At 37.2% G+C, this 21,165-nt stretch overlaps 2 protein-coding genes across 3 annotated transcripts; one reads left to right on the top strand and one right to left on the bottom strand.

Moving 5' to 3' along the window:
* Positions 1 to 159: 159 nt before the first annotated feature.
* On the top strand, positions 160 to 2,547 carry LOC134662028 (uncharacterized). 2 transcript variants are annotated; one of them, XM_063518283.1, is made up of 2 exons: positions 160 to 278; positions 1,498 to 2,547. In XM_063518283.1, exons 1-2 carry the CDS (start codon positions 276 to 278, stop codon positions 2,545 to 2,547), a joined length of 1,053 nt encoding a protein of 350 aa, XP_063374353.1. In that variant the 5' UTR covers positions 160 to 275. The 2 variants fall into 2 exon arrangements, with proteins under 2 accessions (XP_063374353.1, XP_063374352.1); XM_063518282.1 differs by lacking the exon at positions 160 to 278 and adding an exon at positions 815 to 981.
* A 3,358-nt stretch (positions 2,548 to 5,905) lies between these two features.
* Positions 5,906 to 15,893, bottom strand: LOC134655737 (scavenger receptor class B member 1-like). Its single transcript, XM_063511205.1, has 12 exons — positions 15,809 to 15,893; positions 14,424 to 14,518; positions 11,024 to 11,187; positions 9,966 to 10,113; positions 9,483 to 9,576; positions 9,173 to 9,279; positions 8,692 to 8,816; positions 8,338 to 8,461; positions 7,711 to 7,855; positions 7,150 to 7,268; positions 6,645 to 6,770; positions 5,906 to 6,169 (listed from the first exon to the last, which is right to left on the bottom strand). The coding sequence occupies exons 1-12, from the start codon at positions 15,849 to 15,851 to the stop codon at positions 5,906 to 5,908; spliced, it is 1,554 nt and encodes a 517-aa protein (XP_063367275.1). The 5' UTR covers positions 15,852 to 15,893.
* Positions 15,894 to 21,165: the final 5,272 nt, after the last annotated feature.

The following is a 21,165-nucleotide window of genomic DNA, read 5'->3' on the forward strand; positions in this document are numbered from 1 at the left end:
TGGAGCGCCCAAGGCGTTCACAATATCTGAACACGCACTCTAACGCCCTGACAATAGAGGCGTGTTGAGATATTTGTGAGCGCCTTAGCTGCTCCGATATAGGTATCTGATAGCGACTGTACTCGTCCTCGAGAATCTATTGAATACGGTCGCATCGTATTTTGCATTGTTCCTGTTAAAAATGAACGAGTGAAACTCTGATAACGTTCAGTAGTTCAGTGGATATTCACGCAGATGGTCGATCAGATTTCATCTAGGAGTAGGATTCGATCACCATGGTAAGTACCTACCTAGTTAAGACATGAAAAATGGGTCAAACATAATTTTAGAAAATGGGCACTTCTGTGGGCAATACAAAAAAGTTAACGACTCTTATAATTAAGTATAATCAATCAATCTCTACTCTCTAGAATAGGTAATATTTAACTTAAATCCAGTAACTTGAATTCCATACGATAAATAAATAAATAAATAATTACGGTATATACCCTTTCCCTTATTTGAGTCACAAGTACCTACTAACAAAAATATTCCGTTTGTATGACTGCAACATAAAATTTAGCTTTAGATTCCCTTAACTTTGTGATATCTAGTGTAGACATTTGTACTTAATAATAGCTTTAAAAAACCGTGGGTATATTCTACTAAACCGGTCGCCTTATTACTTATAAGTCAAGATTTTCAAATAATTATGTGCACTGGTGACATTAGTTTTTTAATGGATGAACATTATGGAAATCGAAATATTACATTTTATAGCTGATTCGAATATTGAATAGCCATATATGTTACACAACCTCACATCACTCACATGGTGGTACGATGCCAGTATTTTGCATATAAATTCAATGTTATAAACTTATATAACTATTGGTACCAAAATGTATCCGTGTGTTGAAATCATAGTTCACTTGAGCTACCTTAAACACCATCGATTACTGAATATTTTCTATTAATAATCGGTGCTACAAAATGGACTATGTAAGATTATGAACAAATATTTATTAATTCTTAAGTATTAGTTCTTTCTAAAGCAGTGGCGCTTTACGGGAGGTCTATATACGGACCAAGAGGTCTCTGGAAGCACTTAATAAAGCGTTCCTCGAATTTATGAACAGAGGGCCTAGCCAAGATGCCAAACATTTGCACCGTAGCGAAAGAAAGCGAAATTCAAGTTTCTGACCTCTAAAGCCCACCGGATTATTTTATTGTATATCCATATACCTACTCGCGTAACCATTAAATTTTCAGATGTTTTCTTTTATTTTGTCAATTTTCCCTGTTTGTTGTTAGGTTCAGGTAAAAGTAACCAAGGAAATGTGTTAAGTAGACTAAACATTTTTCATCAAACTGAGTACAATTTGGTCTACATAGAGGCCATATAGATCATGAAGGTCTTGAGATACAGCTGCCCAAAAATAATGTATTTTTCAATATTAGTGGTATACCTATGTTGCAAGATTAAACATAGTTCAGACTTTTAATGTCTTGTTACAGAGACCATGGATATCGGCAATCATATTCTTAGTTGCTATGAGGACAGTAAACGTACAATTCGCGATACCCATGCCAATGTTTCAACCAGCTCCTCCGCCACCGCCCATGATCATGATGGCGCCACCGCCGCCACCCGTACCAGTCCCAGTACCCTACCCGGTCCCAGTCCCTGTTATAGTGACGAGGAAAACCACTACTACTACCACGACAACCCAAGCCCCTAATAACGATGACGGCGATGCGAAGTTTGCAATTCCATTTCCTTTGCCATTTGGATTCCCCATGCCTTTCGTATTACCCCAAGCACCACCTCCAAACTTCTGCGTGGATAAACCGAGGCCGAAGCAATGTCCTCCTTGTCCACCTTGTGTTTGCGCTCCAAGCTGCACGCCTGCGTTTTACTCGTTTTGCTCTCCGTGTCATCAGAAGTGCAGATGTAAAAGTAATGGCGACACTCCGAGGCCTGAGCCCCCTCGACCACCACCGCCCGTTCCTATAGTACCAGCACCCATGCCTATGTATCCTATGGTTCCTCCCGCTCCAGGTCCTGTTTTCATCTTCCCCTTGCCACCCGCTCTTCCTTTCAGACGTCCGCCGCGAAGAGTACCTAATTATTCGAAGAGCGAAATTAGTTCTTTAGATTCATCAGACAGTTCCTCCAGCACAGATACTGATTCTGATAACGATTGGCGTCGCAGGAAAAGACGAAAATTAAAAAAAAACAAAAGACATTTAAGTAACTATAGAAAAAGTGCTAGAAGTTTTGAAACGAGTGATGATACAGGGACGGTCGTACATGAAACGAAGCTTGTAAGACCAATGTTATCTTACATAAGCAAGCAAGGTAAAGTGAAGTTCGAGAAAAAGATTAGCGAGGACGATGCTACACATTTGATGGGGACAGAAACGGATAGATCAAAAAGCGTTGAATATCCTAAAAATAGTCGAAGGTCTGCGGTCGCTAAGACAGACAGTAGAACTGTCATATTCAGTCCGCCGGCAAACAAGAAAATTACTAACCTCACAGTATCTTTTGACGTTGCTCAATAATTACAGATGTCGTACATAATTATTTTCCATCGTATTTTCACGGAAACATACGAACGTGTCTTGCTATTTCAGTCAGTCTCGGTCTCGGTACAAAAAGTTTGGTTAAATTTAAACTTAGGTGGAAGATAAGTAAGTTTTGTAACTGAACCGACCAAGTGCGTTTTAATATTACGATAAACAGGTAATAAAATCAAACTTCTCTTCTTGTATGTAAATGTTATGCTTATTTTTAATAAATGTATTTTTATTATTTTTTTTTTGTATTATACTTCTCTGTGAAAAACTATTTATCCCCAAAATTAAAAAAAGAAAATGACAAAAAAAAATAAAAATCGTTACATAAAGCTGCTCCTTTCCACTCCGATGTATGCACCGCCTGAAACTTGTATAACAATGAGTGCAGGTTACTTTACATAATTACCTACCTTCAATAGATTTCAATGAACAATTACTCGTTATGTACACAAAGTTTCCTTATATCAAAGTATGAATCAATTCAGCTTTCACCATTACCAAAATGCGCTCTATACTTTACGCAGCGTTTCTCAACCAAATATTTTTACCAAAATTTGATTTCCAAAGTTTATCAGTAAACGGATTACCTTTTGATTACAATCAACTGCTAATGCAACAACAAATGCAACCTAATCTTCAGAAATCTACAAATTTAAACAGTACTGTTGAAAACACAACAACATCTACAAAAAAACCAGATGAAGTTATGAAGCCTTGCTGTACCGCGGCTGGTTGCTTTAACAACTGCCCTTACCCTCTGGTACCTGTACCACCTGTACCACCTATTCCACTTATGTATCCACCACCACCACAAGCACCAATTGTGGTCCATGCGAGGACATTCTTCGAGCCAGTGGAACACGACCATCCACCGCTCAAGGATATACAAAGACTGATCAGAAAAGACAGGAAGAAGTATAAGTGCAAGCATCAGTATAGCTATAGTGATGAGACAGATGATAGTGATTATTACACGGACACGGACACGGACAGTGACAATCGTTCTAGAGATTTCGACTATTATGGGCGTCAGACAAGAGTGATACATGTTAGACCGTAGGCGGGCATCAAAAGTGACGTGCAAAAATAGAGAGAAATGTAAATTACGAGTTAATTTATTTTTTATAGTACATCAAACCGACCGACAGCTGTTTCTTACGTAACATTAGATAATTTCTAATGGTTTCTAATGAACAATCAGCATTATATAGTCTATAAAGCACAGTTGCCTTTCAGCCTCTACATCATTCAACTATCCAGACATGCTTTCTATACTCGCATATAAATATTCTGACACTTATATTGATATTAGTTATATTTTTATTAATGTTTGAAATTCAAAGTAGGTATATTAACTTTTTTATTTCCATTTTATTTCTGAATTAATCGTGACATTGACCCTTATTTATCGCCAAAAAGGTTTTGTAATTAAAAGATGTAACTTTTGATATTATAAATTATTTATTTACAACAGCTTATTTTGTACCTTTTGTTCCATTTTTTTATATAGCATTTTTCAAAACGTAATTTCAAAAAATTTATATTATATAATTTATATGAATCCGAAACCAAATATGTACAATAATTATTATAACTATCTACTTTTAATGTTTAATAATATTTACATGGAGTGTGAGGACGTATTTAAAATAATATGTATTTATCAATTATTATTTAATGAATAAGTAAGTAAAACGACATTTGTTTAACAATCGATAAAATATAGTAAAACATATACTTTTCGCAAGAAATTGGCAATTATACGACATTTATACAATGCCATATTTTATTAAAACACAATCGGTTAAATAATTGAATATTGCTAACATATTATATTACTGACATGTATTTATTTTTTTATTTTTTTTATCAATAAACGATCTATCTATTGTGATAATGCAAATATTATTGTTATTTGGATTATTCATGATACCTGCATTAGGTAGTAACCTAATAAAAGTCTTTAAATGAACACAAAAATATTGCTCAATTGAAGTACTTACTTACATAAATATTAAATATGTTTTACGTGCCACCACGTATCACAGTAATACTTATTCCTAAAAAAACATGTATTCCCACCTGTCCCCACCTCGGTCACGTGTGGCAGGGATAGTTAGGAATACACCCTACAATAACCTAAATGGATCCGTATTAAATACTTAAAATCCTTAAACGCATTTCCCCTTGTAATTAAATTAAAATTAAATTTACAAATTACTCGTATTAAAATATACTAGTGGAAAATATCACTGTTTGAGCAAAACGTTGTTACCCTGTACAATCACCTGCAATTATATGTTACACAACGAGTGCCGTAAAAATATCTGTCACGGCATGTCACGGTCTTATTTGTAGATCCATAAGAGCGTGTCAGATATGTTTGTGGCCCTCGAAGAGTAAGATATTATTGCAGGTAACTGTACCTACATTTAAAAGATTTTTGGTTCGTTTTCATTACATATGCGCAACTTGCGGAAGGTTTCCAAAGAATTCTGAAAATATAATAATTTCAAAAAATATTTACAAATAAAGAAAATTTCTATTTTGGAAATTCCATTTTCGTTTCCAGTATTCCATGTGGATCGCAGTTTTGGAAACTCTCCGGCAGCACATTAGTAGTTTTCATGGTGGTGTGACAGTATGCCACATGCCGTACGTATGTGGCTTGCTAGTCAAACATCATACACCTTTAGGGCATCCGCTAGCTGGCGCGGTTCCATGGAGCGGGCGCACGCACGCGGGTGCCAATGTAGGAAAAATCCGTCGCACCCACTCGCGCCATTTAGCGTGATTTAGCGTTGCTCATAGTATAGTTCGTTTTTTTAGCATTAGAAAGAACTTGAAAGAAGGTAAGCGATTTTGACATGTCTTTTAATTGAAAAACACTTTTTAAAAATCAATAACTAGTATTTCTTATGAAAGCAGAAGACTATAAAAGATCGTATTAGATTCATAATTGTTACATATTTACCGTAACTTATTTTTAAAATGTGTTTTTCAATTAAAAGACACATCAAGATTGTTTACCTTATTTCTAATGCTAAAAAAACGAAGTATAGACTCTGTGCGGAAAGAGAAGAGTCGTGAAATGTATTGGGTCCCATACATTTCACGACTCTTCTCTTTCCGCACAGACTCTATTTTCCGTTAACCCGCTCACCCGCTCCACGCGTGCGACGGATTTTACCCACAATGGCACTAGCTCGACAACACCATTATTTTATGGCGTAAGCGTCCCTAAAATAATGGTATTGTAGAGCGAGTGCATGAACGAGCCCTGCTCACCACCCCCACCCCTCTGCTATCGTAAGAAGGATAGACAAAAAATCTTTATCCTCAATCACAAGAAACTATTGCTTTTAGAATCAAAGTCCATCAACGGGACGCACAATATCGTTGCCTTCTTCTCATCGCTCGGGGTCTGGTACTCGATAGCTCTTTCATCAGCGCAGAGCCACGTCCTGCAGACTTGGACAAAGGAATAGGTAATGAGAAGGGTCCCGAGGATGTATAGTGATATCTCGACCGCTAAGAAGATCGCGGGCCCGGTCTTGTACATCAGGTTTAATTGGTCTTTGGTGTGTTCAGGCAGAGCTGGTAGTATCTGCAATAGAAAAAAAAGTCTGTCACTGTTAATGCGCTAATATTTTCTAGTTTAGCAAAATAAAAATAGATGATAAACAGAATCAAAAACGAAGACAGTTGGCTTGTCTTGGAACTGTACTTAAAGAGCGACAAGAATACGGGAAAGTTTCAGCTTTAAGATAATTTTTTACAACATTTTGGAAAACGCTGCATGCCGGGGAAGCTTTCTTGAACATCTTGAAGACCGTCCATCTTGCAAATGCAAAGTTTTTATTGACATAAAGATGATGGTGATCCTATTGTTATCTTCTGGGGATAAGGGTTTTTTTTTTCACCAATTGTCCTTTATCACCCCTATTTAACAGCTTTTTCATCCATCTCCATATATGTACTAAACGATCTAAGGAATTTCTTTATTGCGGTAGCCAAAGTCACGAATTCTTGTTCTACCTGGACAGTGTGTAACATCCAGCCCTATTTTGTTAGATACTTACAATTCTAAAGTATCCAACGGGCACAACCATGCCGGACATGGCTTTCGCCTCTTCGTTGAAGCTGACGTCTCCCATCACGATGTTCACCTGCACTGTGAACTCCGTCTCTATTACGGCTCCGATTTGCTGCAAATAAGTATTTTTATGTAATGCTGCGTACACAAAATCCCAAAACAAGTAAATTGAAGAAGAGAAGCTGTTCCCTAGAAGTGGCGACAACCCTCAGAGATAAGGAAACCGATGCAAGGAGGAGGAAATGTGACGGGTTCATAGCTTTGTCGGTCCCTCCCTGCCTACCTGGTTTGTGTATTCATGATCAATATCTTCCTTCCTCATGAGTGAAAATACAAACATTTAGGAGTATTGGAGGAGACGAAGAATTAAAGATACGTATTATCAAGATATCTTTCAATGCTCAGCATTTTACCACTTTGATCATATTTTAAGACACTTTGAGTTCGTGGTCAAAAATACCAAGAATTATTTAGAACTGATTGATTCTCACCGGCTCAATGAGAAACCGTCCTCCATGCTTGGCCTCCTCCGGTTGAAGGCCCTCAATTCGCTCGTACATTTCAGGAGGCGCGTTCAGGAAGTGTGCGTTGGACATGGCGAGAGGCAGACCTGGAATGGTAACGGAGTTTCATGCTTGTAGGCCGAACTGTGTTGTGAGACTCAGGTGTAAAATGCATGATTTAGTATGAATCAGTAGTAGAAATATCAATTAGTCGTAGAGTTATTTATTTTTCCTCTTATAACAGCTCATGAAGACTCTGATACTTTTTTTTGACGAAACTAAAAAAGCATGCATTTAAGGGTTAAAAAGAGCCCCTTCAAGAATAGCTATTGGCAATCTTTAGAGGAGACCTTTGTCGAAAGACAAGCTGTTGTTACAATCCCCAATTGTCGGAAAAGAAATAACTAACATTGTCATCACTGTAGAGCAGCAATAATATAAATTTTCATTCATATTGCTATTTAAAAAATACGAGCTCTCTACTAACTCAAAACTATGGGGGTAATCTTTGAAAGTCCATCCTGCTACACCCTTTCGCAGTGCACTCACCATAGAAACACGGCGAGAGATCCGACAGCCCGTCCATGCAGATCCCCTTGCCACAGAGACACTCGTTGTCCTTCCCTGGCGAATACGTCCGGTTACTGATCTTGTACACAAACGCATCAGCTCCGAAATCCATGGTGATTTGCTCCTGCAAATAGTTATCACTGTTATCAGGTATAAATGTGTAACTTACAGACGAAATTCCTGATGTACCTACATCAGGAATTTCGTCTGTATTCATAGTTAAAAATTCGACTGTTCTTTTCCATGGTGTACCAAGTGAGCTCAGACCTGGATTTAGAGATTAGGGCCCCTAGGCACTTGGTATGGCACTTGGAATTTAGGAGCGCCCCCTTCCCATCTCGAAACCATTGCTGGGTTGCCTGGGCCCCTAGACCCTACACTATACTAATAATGCTACAAAGCTTAAGACGCCGTTTCGAATCCAGCTTCAAGCACTTCAAGGTCCCTCTTCTTTTTATGATATCTACTTTCAGAGTGAATTACCTATACCAGTTAATTATTTTTTATTTGTATAAAACTCCTGACATGATCAATTCCAAGTGCTGACAAATAAAATAACCAAAATTCCTGACATTTAGAAAAGTTACTGATGTCTGGTAACCTTACCTGGTAGTCCAGTTCCAGGAACCGGCACAGAACGTTCCGAAAGATCCGGATTTCCTTGTCAGGTGTCAAGTCGTCCGGGTAAGCCACGCCCTCGTACGCGTTGGTGAATGTGTTGCATTTTTTTCTAAAAGAGGAATATGAGGAAAAAATACGAAATTAATACTTGTTCCCAAAAATGTATGTAATTTTTATACCAATAGGTACGTTTTCGTTACTCAGTGGAAGCTTTTTTAGGACATAAGGTGAAATTGCGCTCATATTGTACAGAACAGGGAACTCTATCTTCGCCAAAATGACGGAAAAGAATCGACTACAAAATAATAATCGGCCCAGTTTGTGAAAATTTCCATTTACCTGGTCGTATTATCCTCGTACCCCCACGACCTCAGTCCACTGACCCCGTTCATGGACTTAATCTCAAACTTATCACCATCTCTTGCACCAACTACCAGTCGGTTTGGGACCGTCTTGTCGTACAGCTGCAAAACAAAACAATACAAATACAATACAATACAATTTCAATTTCAACTCGATACCTCCACGCGTACCAGAGGTAAAGGCTCTTGACATGCCTGTCAAAAGACAGACAGACGGACAACAAAGTGATACTATCAGGGTTCCGGTTTATCCTTTTGAGGTACGGAATCTTAAAAATGAGAAGTCTGTTAATAGACTAGTGACCTGTTTATCAAAAGCTTGTAACTTGTAATACAAGTGGAAGTCCCTTTCTAACAAAAGCTGTCAAAAAGTGATATCCGCTGTATTACAAGTTACAAGCTGGTTAAACGTGGGCAAAACGTGGTTAATTTCTGACTATTTTGACTTTCTCACGTACCCTGTCCATGATCCCCATCTTGGTGAAGTGTATCCATCCGGGCATGAACGTGTTCCCCATGGTGATGAGCGCTTCGTCGTACCCCCACAGGTACTCGTGTGCCGGTACTACAACATTTAACGTAAACTTCATGATAACGTTTATAGTTTATTATACACAAGGTGATGGATGAGACATTTACGCGTGTGAAGATCATTTTGATGCTTCTGACTACATATTTCTGACAATGAGTGCTTAAAGTTTCTACGGAAGTACTAAAGGACTTAGAAGTTTTTTACGGAAGAATTCGTGGGCATGCTATATTACTTACCAGTTATGATCGCTCTTGATTCGACCTGCTTCTGCAAAGCGTTGTAGCCGAGCCGCGTCCAGAATGGGTATGAGGACATCATGGCTGTCATGCTCTGCAGAGGAAGAGTTATCAAAGTATTAACAACTATTATGAGTTTGTGAGTTACGCTTTGGTCGAATTTGAATCTTCGAAACCATCGGCAGAGCGTTCATTTACTCACCCAGAAGTGCTACGACAGTATCCCGCGCGCGAGACAAACTACCCGTCTCCCTCTAATAAAGTACATCTATCTCGGGTAGCATCTCATGCGCGAGATACTGTCATGCATGACGCTTCTATGCTTAGCCTACTCGCGCAAACGCGCCGACCTGGTTTTCTCAGAAGGCAGGGTTCTTCAGACAGGGTGTGTACAGAAATTTTAAAGGGACCGAAACAGTTTAGGTACTACCAGGCGGGTTATATGACTGTGAGCCACCGATGTGGTGTAAAAAAAATCCTCACCAGCATAGCAATGTTAGGTATAGTGACATTGATGTCCTCTGGACGCCCGATAGACTCCTCAGGAACGAACTCTACTTTCACTTTGGGCGTGTATCGCACCACACCTTCGTCAAGGTCCAGCTCTAAATCGTCGTTGGAGCGAAGTTCTCTGTAAAGAAAAAATATGTCACCATGAAATTCCCTTTTCAAGTTACTCGTTTTCACTAGTTAAAAACAGTTTACGGCATTCTGCAAGAGTCAAAATATTGGTGCGACGACGGGCGACACAAAAAGGGTTATGCTAAGACACTGCGAAAACTGAAAAAAAAACTAGTTAGGCATTTAGAAAAACTAGTTTTCAGATATACGTGTCTTAAGTTAAAACGGTACGTAGTTTTTATGTCACTAGTTTTTAACTCATAACGCGCAAGGCTAAATTAACAGTGCCAATCCGCGAGCAGCGTGGTTTTCGATGCATAACTGTCCTTGTAATATATTTTTTATTTTAAATCGTGTAAACCTTTTAATTAATTTATCATTCCATATCGTTTGTTAGAAGCAGGGATCGGATACCGGTATTTCTTGTATGGGAACGGAAACGGTATTTTTTAGTTCTTTGCTAATTACTTCATTTCTAATTGGGCAATCTAATAATACGAAGTCGTAACCTAAAAACACAACTGAGTCCTACATTTCGAGTATAAAATAATTCGTAAAATATGGTTATTTCTATGTTTTTGCAAAAAACCGGTTCCGATCCCTGGTTAGAAGCCTATCGTTTTGTCAGAACTTGTAGTTGTTTGTGTCTATAAAATACAAAATGGCGGCCATAAAACCGAAAAAACTAACAATTTTAAAAAATCGCGCGTATGAAAATCCAGCCGGTTTTCTAAACAATGCTTTTAAGGATTAATTACACTAAGCGCCTCTTGCACCATTCCACTAACCCGCGTTCAACCGGTTAAACCTGGAGTTACCATGGTTTCCAGTACAATTTGACACTAGGTTAACGGTTTAATCGCTTAACCCCGGGTTAGTGGGATGGTGCAAGTGGCCCTAACTTAACAATAACCTCTCACTTGTAGCTAAAAGGGCCGATCTCCTGCATCTTCATGTTGCGGTCCCTCCCGCTCAGGAACTCCACGGGGTTGGTGACATTAAAGAGGTACGCCTTCACGTGGACCCCCTCCACCTCGGACTGGAGTAGGTGGTATGGGAGGGAGTTGGGGGCTATGCGGGTTTGCTGGAAAATATTTGACTATTTGACTTATTCTTATGGTTTTTTACCCTTTGGGAGACTCGCATAAATCTAATTACTTATAGTAAGTAAATCAAATAATATCAACACGGGTGTCTTGCAATTTAGTGTGCAATTTCGATTAATTAAGACAATATTTGACCTAAAGAACTTGACCGGCTAGTTTTATATTTATGATAAATAGATAACCCGAATGCAAACAGCCTAGCGTGGTACGGGCATGTGATGCGGAGGAGGGATGAAAGTCATGTGACGAGAAAGGTATTGACACACACGAATGAATGTGGAGGGAAGTACAAGGAGAGGAAAACCGAGGAAAAGGTGGATGGACTGTGTGAGAGATGATATGAAACGAACACAAGTGAATGATGAGATGACGGGTGACAGAGAGGTATGGAAGAGAAAGACATGCTGCGCCGACCCCAAGTGAATGGGACAAGGGCAGAGAATAGATGAGATGAGATAACCCGAATGCGGCAAATGTTTTTGGCAAAAATTTCATTTTTGGTACAAGCTTTTAGTGCTGACTGTACTTTTCTTACGACAGACAACTAATACTCATCGATACAATTCTAAAAACCCATAACAAAATTAGGTTGCGTTGTTTCATCTCAGAGTTCCTATGGCCACCTCCTGTCTCCATCATCAGATCAGCTCTATGTCATAATAATATTGCATTGTCATCCGATTTATAGGTACATGCATGCAAAATTTCAGCTCAATCGGAAACCGGGAAGTGAATCAAATTTAACTTGCAAGATTTGATTACAGAGCGACAGACAGACAGACAACGGGACAGGTGAATGAAATTAAAAAAAAACTTTTTGAAATCGTTTTTGGAAATAACGCAGGTTTTGAGGTAACAAGTCGAATCGAAAACCTTTTTGACGGTCAGTTGAAAATTAAGGAAATCACGTACTGGCCTAAATAGTACACTTACTACGTATTGGTAAAGTGATGTCGACTGTACGTGAGGATACGAACGAGAGAGTTACACAAGCCTTTAATATTCTATATCGTGTCCCACCTTGAACAGAAACGGATAGAATGCTAAAGGGTATCCCCGGGTAAGCATGGCCAAACTGCCCTTAGCGAAAAAAACAATTTCCTTTTACTGGATTATTAACCTATATATAAGTAGTGCTTTCACCAAATATTAAGCCTCAAATGCTTCAGATTTAAAAAAAAAATGCAAAAAAAGAAAAATCATTTTTATTTTATTACAACCAAAGTACTAATCCGATTTCTTTGTAATTTGGGTATGTTGTATATACAATTAAGGTCGCTTTCTGAAAAAAATTATATTGAATTATCTCTTAAAATAATAGTAAAAAATTGAGATGAAAATTTTCAGAAAAATAAAAAAAATACATGCGAGATAGCGACAGTTATCAAATTTACATATTTCATGTAGAATTTAATAATGTTTAACATATATTTATTTCAAAAATTAAAATCGGGATTAACAGTGTGAAAAACTCGAATTTGTAACATCCCATAATACTCTCTCTTCATACAAGCAAAGCTAAGTAGTCATAAACGAATGAAGTATATTGTGAACGCAGTCTTTACGAATTTGAATTTAGAATGTGACGTATTTTATTCATCAAAGGAACAGACATTTTTCAATCGTTAACGCTCTGTATAAAATTCGTGCCTATTTTCCTGTTCCCGCGCTGTTCCCGTTCCTGTTCCTGTTTTTAGGGTTCCGTACCCAAAGGGTAAAAACGGAACCCTATTACTAAGACTCCGCTGTCCGTCCGTCCGTCCGTCCGTCCGTCCGTCCGTCCGTCCGTCTGTCACCAGGCTGTATCTCACGAACCGTGATAGCTAGACAGTTAAAATTTTCACAGATGATGTATTTTTGTTGCCGCTATAACAACAAATACTAAAAACAGAATAAAATAAAGATTTAAGTGGGGCTCCCATACAAAAAACGTGATTTTTGACCGAAGTTAAGTAAGCAACGTCGGGCGCGGTCAGTACTTGGATGGGTGACCGTTTTTTTGCTTGTTTTGCTCTATTTTTTGTTGATGGTGCGGAACCCTCCGTGCGCGAGTCCGACTCGCACTTGGCCGGTTTTTTTTTTAAATCTCTGAATGCCGTTCGCCCTAGCCGCATACAGCCACGGAGTTTAAGGTCCGCGCTCAGCAAAATAAGTCGCGTTCTAAATTCAAATTGCGTTGGGAATATAACTTTCTAGTATAACGTACAAGTTATTTTGTATGAAGAGAAGGTATTATGGGATGTTACAAATTCGAGTTTTTAACACTGTTAATCCCGATTTTAATTTTTGAAAAAAAAATATGTTAAACATTATTAAATTCTACATGAAATATGTAAATTTGATAACTGTCGCTATCTCGCATGTATTTTTTTTATTTTTCTGAATATTTTCATCTCAATTTTTTACTATTCTTTTAAGAGATAATTCAATATAATTTTTTTCAGAAAGCGACCTTAATTGTATATACAATGGGTATGTTGTATATACAATTAAGGTCGCTTACAAAGAAATCGGATTAGTACTTTGGCTGTAATAAAATAAAAATGATTTTTCTTTTTTTGCATTTTTTTTTTAAATCTGAAGCATTTGAGGCTTAATATTTGGTGAAAGCACTACTTATATATAGGTTAATAATCCAGTAAAAGGAAATTGTTTTTTTCGCTAAGGGCAGTTTGGCCATGCTTACCCGGCTATACCCTTTACAACTATCTCTTTCCAACATTCACGATATTACGATTTAGAAAAACCAGGATAAGTTTAAACTGAGAGAAAGGTTAGACAATACGCATTTCGGTTCCATCTTATACTTGGTAGGTACAGAATATTAAAATTATCTTGTTAATTTCACAAAAGATCCATATTATAATAAATAATAAATGTTTGAAGACAATCTTACACAGATCGATCTAGTCCCAAACTAAGCAAAGCTGTATGTACAGCAAAGCAGAAGTTGCTAAGCGGGCGAGGTGTTCAAAATTACCTTGACGCGCTCTTATTCTCTTAACAATAAAGTCGCGTCAAGATCATTTTGAACACCTCGCCCTCGCACGCTTAGCAACTATTGCTGCTGACTGTGCTATGGGTACTAGGCGGCAACTTGTGTTGTGGGTACTTAGACAACGATAAATATAGGTATAATAAATTAACACATACAAATAAATGCCCTTATCAGGATTCGAACCCGCCGGGACCATCGGCTCCATAGAATACTCACAAACTTAGCTATGATGTGGACGGGATTGATGGCCATCAATATTGCTGATATGATGATGCACAGCACTCCAGCAAAGAAGGCGATCATCAGTCTTCCTGCAATGGATAATTGTGGTTGGGTCAAAGTCAATAATTAATAATTTGATTAATTTCCTACAGATTGACTTAGCCCCAAACTAACCCAAGCTTGTATCTATCACCATACGGGATTGTTACGCCATTTAGGGTCCTAGCTAAATTGGTTGTTCCATACTTACGCTATGGAATGTTCAATTTAGCTAGAACCCTAAATTGCATATAACAATCACGGAGCTACACTGTATCTTGGATACTAGTAGCGTAATACATAAGTAAACGCGCCAGAGTCGAACCACGATAAGTTTTCATGTCAAATGCTACGAGTACCTACGTCAAATACGGAGCTTGAAGGTATGCATTTTTACCGCCAAGTTTGTGCAAAGTTAGCCTGGTCAGAGTCTACAAGCCTCAATAAACTAATAATTGTTTGTCTTAGCCTGACATTATTTGACTTATGTATTTGTAAGAAAATAAGACGGATAAGACATACATTAACTAATTGAGGCTTGAGAATTTTATGAAAAAGCGAGTTATAAAAAACAAAAAAAAAATTGTTTCGGACCAACATAATCCATAGTTCCGTAGATACATACATGTATAAGTAATATTTAAAACTTTCGCGGTTTGAACACATATTAACTCACATTTATAAACGGGTCTATCGCGAAATTTATTTTATTAGGTACCTTTATTTACCGACGTTTCGACACTGGTCGAAACGTCAGGTAATAAAATAAATTTCGCGATAGACCCGTCTATAAATGTGAATTTATATGTATCCATAGATGGGTTAGTACAATGCATCATTAAAAGGTTAGTGTACACAAAGAAAAACAATGCAAAAAAATGCAATGCAATATGGGCGATGAAAAATAGGGATAAAAAAATACTAAAAGAGGAACAAATTTCGCAAGCACAAAATACCCATAAACCGAGATTCGTACCCAGGGAGATCGCACCTAATAATTTAGTTAAAAAGCAGTGGTGGCCGAGTGGATATGACGTCCGACTTTCAATCCGGAGGTCGCGGGTTCAAATCCTGGCTCGTACCAATGAATTTTTCGGAACTTATGTACGAAATATCATTTGATATTTACCACTAGCTTTTCGGTGAAGGAAAACATCGTGAGGAAACCTGCATACATCTGCGAAGAAATTCAAAGGTGTATGTAAAGTCCGTGAAGTCCCCAATCCGCATTGGGCTAGCGTGGGGACTATAGCCCAATCCCTCTCGCGCATGAGAGGAGGCCTGTGCCCAGCAGTGGGACGTATATAGGCTCAAATTATTAATATAGTTAAAGTACTTACTTCTCGCCATCAACTTGGCTTCTCGAGTTGTGTTGAACGCCATGACTTATCGGCAGCATTCGATCCACTGAAACAATTAAAACATAATGTACAGGCGTGGCTCACTCCGCGATTTCGTCTCGTCGCTACAAGTACATGCGGTCCACACCAATTTTGGTGTCTAGCCATAGTAGTTGCCGCGCACCGCTACGGAACGGATGCCTGCTCGCGCTTGCGCCACCTAGCGGTCAAATCTGTCGTAAAAGACGCGTTTTGTTAGAGAGTGAATCTCCTGCACCTAGTACTATTATTTAGGTATTCTGTGACATATATTTAATTTCGCGACTTTCATATTTATATTCAGAAAGGGAGAGAAAACTTACTGGCGTCGGGCATCGATGGATAGGTCTTTTAGAATGAATAGGTACCTTTAACAATGTTTTTTGATACAGTGAATGTTTTCGGAAATAATCGCTCCGAAAGAAAAAATATGTAGGTACCTATTATGTAAATGTACTAATGCTATTGGATCGGGACTCAGCATATCGTTATAAGTACGTCACGTTCGAAATGTCAGGATAGGATAAATACGAGTAGATAATTGTAAGATTAGATTAGACGATGAGCCTCATTTAGTTAAAGATGGGCTCGATTCGGATTTTGAACTAGACATCTATTAGATGTCTACATATCAGACATCACCAAGATACGATAACGATATGTTTAAGATCTAACCTGTCAAATTTGACATTTCAGCGATTCTGGAGATACTCTTGAACGATTTCCACAAGATATTATTACGATATTTTAACGTAAAAGTGACATTTGTTGCCCGAATTGAGCTGCAAAAGAGAACTAGTTGAATTGTAAACTACAACGTATCTAGTACATATCGTATCGTTCTCATAGTCTTAGGGTTTGCAATCCGGATCCGAAATGTATGATATTATCCGGATCTGGATCCGGATCCGCGGATATTCCCATACATTTCGGATCCGTCGTGCAAACCCTACATAGTCTAGAACGGATCTTGTTTTCCGAATACCGCGGACGTGTAAGTTCAGTAACGTTCAAGGTTACTATGATTATGAGAAAAAACCTTGTATTTACATTATCAAAGCCATTAAAAACAAGTTTAGAATGTTTAGATTCTAAATCGTAAATATCATTTCCGATCGATTGATCCGCGATGATGACAAAAATAAATAATTAAAGTATCGGAAATCCTAAAACTACTTCTCTAGTGGTTTCGTCAGAATTCGAGAATTATGTAGGCTTTGGATAATTATTGTAAAATGGTAATTTTATTGACCTTTAAAGCAGAAATCCAACTTATTTAGACCCGTGATAAAAAATTATGTGGCATATCCACAAATCCAAAAAAATCACGATATCTTATCACACTTTTTAATTTCATAGACATTTTTTTAACCCAGTGCTGAACGGGCTCATCTGTCGTGGAAATGGAATCGAAAAAAAATGAACACGCACTCTAACGCCTTGACTCGTGTTCAGTTCAGATATTTGTGAACACCTTGGCCGCTCGGATATTATTTGATGGCGGCTGTACATTTATTTCAGAAGACGCTATATTATTATAGTTTGTTTTTGTAACTAAATACGTAATTTTGCTGACGTGTAGGTACGTTCCAGGCTACGCAGTTACAAAAATATATAATTACGCGTTTTAAAAATTTCAGTAAATTCATATGAATATTTAACAGTTCACTGTAATGAAATACAAAATAAACGAAAAGCATTTTCAAGCATTCGGATACACGATAGGTAGTCATTTAATTTCACGTTGCAGAGCAGATGCTTGATTTATTTAGGACCTTGATTTATATACCTACAGGTTGGTCCAAACCTAGTCGTTCAAATTTTTTTTTTAGATTCCTCACGTCGTAGGCTATCAGAATATACCCCATGTATGTTTGCCGATTTTTCGTAGTTTTCGAGTTATGAATTTTTAAACTTTCAACGAAATTGCGAGGTGAACCAATTAATTTATTAAAAAAAACTATTAAACTTTTTTGAAAGTTTTGAATGTCTTGGCCTGTATATATTCACACAATAATCGCTTTACTTGCTGTTCGTCAAAGAACATAATTTTCAACCCATTTTGACCTTGTCACAGTGACAATAGTATGAGGTCTCTAGCGACTTTCATATTGATTGTCACTGTGACAAGGTATGAAATGGGTCGGAAATTAAATTCTTGGACTGTACATAGTATGCATAGTACATAACATACCTACATATATGAGTAATTAAATAAAAAATATCTGGGTGACCGAGCTTCGCTCGGAAAACATAAAAAAACTCGAAAATGCGCGTTTTCCCAGAGATAAGACCTAGCTAGATCGTATTTTCGCCCCCAAAAACCACCATATAGCAAATTTCATCGAAATCGTTAGAGCCGTTTCCGAGATCCCCGAAATATATATATATATAAACAAGAGTTGCTCGTTTAAAGGTATTAGACAAGAATTGCTCGTTTAAAGGTATTAGATAGATAGATAAAACAAAACAATAATTATGTGCTTTTAGAATAAACATAATATAACATATAAAATTGTACATGTATGCTTTATTTAAGTAGGTACTTGTCTGCACAAATATAACATAAAATCTATTGGGGAACAAATGTTAAATTCGCGAGAGGTAAGATTCGTAAGACGTAAGACGGACACGTGACCTGATGCCAAGTCCCTAAAAAGTTTTTCGGTAAATGACCCGTCGAGATTGAGATTGTTTACCCTTCACTACTTACATCACTACATAGTATAAAACAAAGTCGCTTCCCGCTGTCTGTCTATCTGTCTGTATGTATGCTTAGATCTTTAAAACTACGTAACGGATTTTGATGTGGTTTTTTTTTAATAAGTAGATAGAGTGATTCAAAAGGAAGGTTTATGTATAATTTGTTAACCCGTCGAAGCCGGGGCGGGTCGCTAGTATAGTATAAAACAAAGTCGCTTCCCGCTGTCTGTCCTTATGTATGCTTAGATCTTTAAAACTTACGCAACGGATTTTGATGCGGATTTTTTTAATAGATAGAGTGATCCAAGAGGAAGGTTTATGTATAATTTGTTAACCCGTGCGTGCGAAGGGCCGCTAGTTATCTATATAAGTAATGCTACTAAAACGAGATAGGTATAGATCAACCGTTATGGGGGTACTTAATGTCGAAACTGCGGAAAATAAACCAGTTTCAATCTTGTTTCCATTTCAATGGGTTTCACCTAGGACCTTCACCTTGCGATGTCAAATAAATGTATACGTAATAATTAACTCTTATTACAATCAAATGTGACCACGAACGTAACGACACGTTCGAAACGTCAGACCATAATAAACGTAAGTTTACGCGATTCAGCCTCGTATTAAGTTGTAAAAAAAATCGAATAAGGTTCAAATATGTACAGTCAGCAGCAGAAGTTGCCAAGCGGGCTAGGTGTTCAAAATTGTCTTGACGTGACCTTATTGATAAGAGAATAAGAGCGCGTCAAGGTAATTTTGAACACCTCGCCTCGCTTAGCAACTTCTGCCGCTAACTGTATGCGTTATGTTGTGGCGTTAAAATAAATGTATTTCTTCTTCTTCTTCTTCTAACTGTAGGTACCTATATATGTAGATATTTTCGACGTTGACCAGTGTGATGTAATCGTTATTTGACAGTTTTTATTGTAGTATAGTGTACCTATAGGTATGTAGGTCAGGTAAACAGTCGCGCTAGAATCGCTAGATGTACCTATCTATGGAGTCGCGCGCAAGAGACGAGAACGCATTCAACTCGTGCTAGCAGGCTGCGTAGCGATCGAAACCAATCGAAACGCAACTGATGGAATTGTGGTAGAGAGACAAAGTGTTTCGCTGTCGTAGCGATAGCGATTGTCACCTTGGCTAGGCCGGCACGTCAGGTATGTCTATGACCCAGTGCGGATGTACCACATGTATCCACATATGTCTACGTCGTTCGAATATTTTATTATTCACAAAATATTTACAAAGTCAATACAATGAACCCGAAGAGTTCAAAAATATTTCGACAAACACGAACTAAACTAAGTACATAGGTATGTACGAAAATAAATGACCTTTACTAAGTAAAGTAGGTATACATTATTGTAAATAGTGTTTAAAGATCAAAATTAATTTATGCATATATTATGTTTTAGAATTTTAAAGTGCTTTATTTTCTTAATTGTTGTATTGTTGAAATTGAAGTATTTTAGTTTTGGTAAAAAAAACGTAAGTACCTATTTAATTTGAAGTTAAAATATTTTATGTGGAAATTACCAGTTTTTTTTGGGTACCATTGTTGGTTTGTATTAAGGGTCAAGAATTAAAAGAATTAAAAGAAGGTTTTCCTGTCATCTACCTATAGGTAAAAAACTACTTCGTGTATTTATTTCAAATTTTTTGACCCAGTAGTTTCGGAGATAAAGAGCCAATAGTCATTTTTAGGCTATTTTCTTAACCCTTATCTTGGCATTGTAACACCCGTGATACATGGAACTTTAAAAAATCTAGCAGGTTCACTTTATCACCTAACAAAATAATTCTGCCATCAATATGTCGAGCTACCCTCCTTTCTTATAGAAAAAAGTAATGGACACAACTGTCATTGTAAATTAATTAGCAATAATCAACATGGCGCCACGGAAACAACATATTTCCGTTCGCACTGGAAGTTGTGCATTTATTTCTTAGATTAGTATATATTTTTCCGTAATCTACATTTAGATGCATTTACTATCTGTTAGTGCATAAATATTTACAATGCGTTCGAATTTAAAAACATTGAATACACCGAACCTTACATGAAACTGTTATGTATTATATTTGATACATTTCCAAGAACTCAGAAATGTATATATCGAAAGGATTGTATTACATTTAATACATTGCCAAATTGTCGTCAAAATAGATTTACATGTTTTTTTAATTTTTTTATATTTGTGGGGTTACAAAACATGTTTCAAGTATTTAATGTTAGTTGTCGTATTATTTAGTTATTGAACTTTGTTTTTTTAAAGTACTAGATGTTATTTAACTGTATATTCGTACGCTGTAGCATTATTGCTACGCCGTAGCTCGTAGCACGGAAAAATATGTGTATGGCAAAAAATGTCCCAAAAGTTAAACAATTTTATTTTTTTTGACTTTTAAATTATTTGTTTACTTTTCATATTTTACTCAACTTTTTGCTGACGACTTTTTTGAAACTTTACGGGATCAAATTTTCCGCCCATGTGATCAGGTATTCGTAGATATAATTTATTTTTACGGGTGTAATAGTCATCTGATTCTTTAGATTGCGTTTAATTAGCAATAAATGATAATTTCTTTTGCATTACATGTTTTGTTTTTAT

The sequence above is a fragment of the Cydia amplana genome, chromosome 2 (assembly GCF_948474715.1).
Source record: "Cydia amplana chromosome 2, ilCydAmpl1.1, whole genome shotgun sequence".
In the NCBI taxonomy this organism is placed as follows: Eukaryota; Metazoa; Arthropoda; class Insecta; order Lepidoptera; family Tortricidae; genus Cydia; species Cydia amplana.

Coding starts and splice junctions, on each gene's coding strand:
- LOC134655737 (XM_063511205.1), bottom strand. CDS start 15,851: ATGGCGTTCAACACAACTCGAGAAGCCAAGTTGATGGCGAGAA. Junction 10,114..11,023: donor ATCGGCCCTTTTAGCTACAA/GTGAGAGGTTAT, acceptor TTTTCTTTACAG/AGAACTTCGCTCCAACGACG. Junction 8,462..8,691: donor TACGAGGATAATACGACCAG/GTAAATGGAAAT, acceptor TTCCTCTTTTAG/AAAAAAATGCAACACATTCA.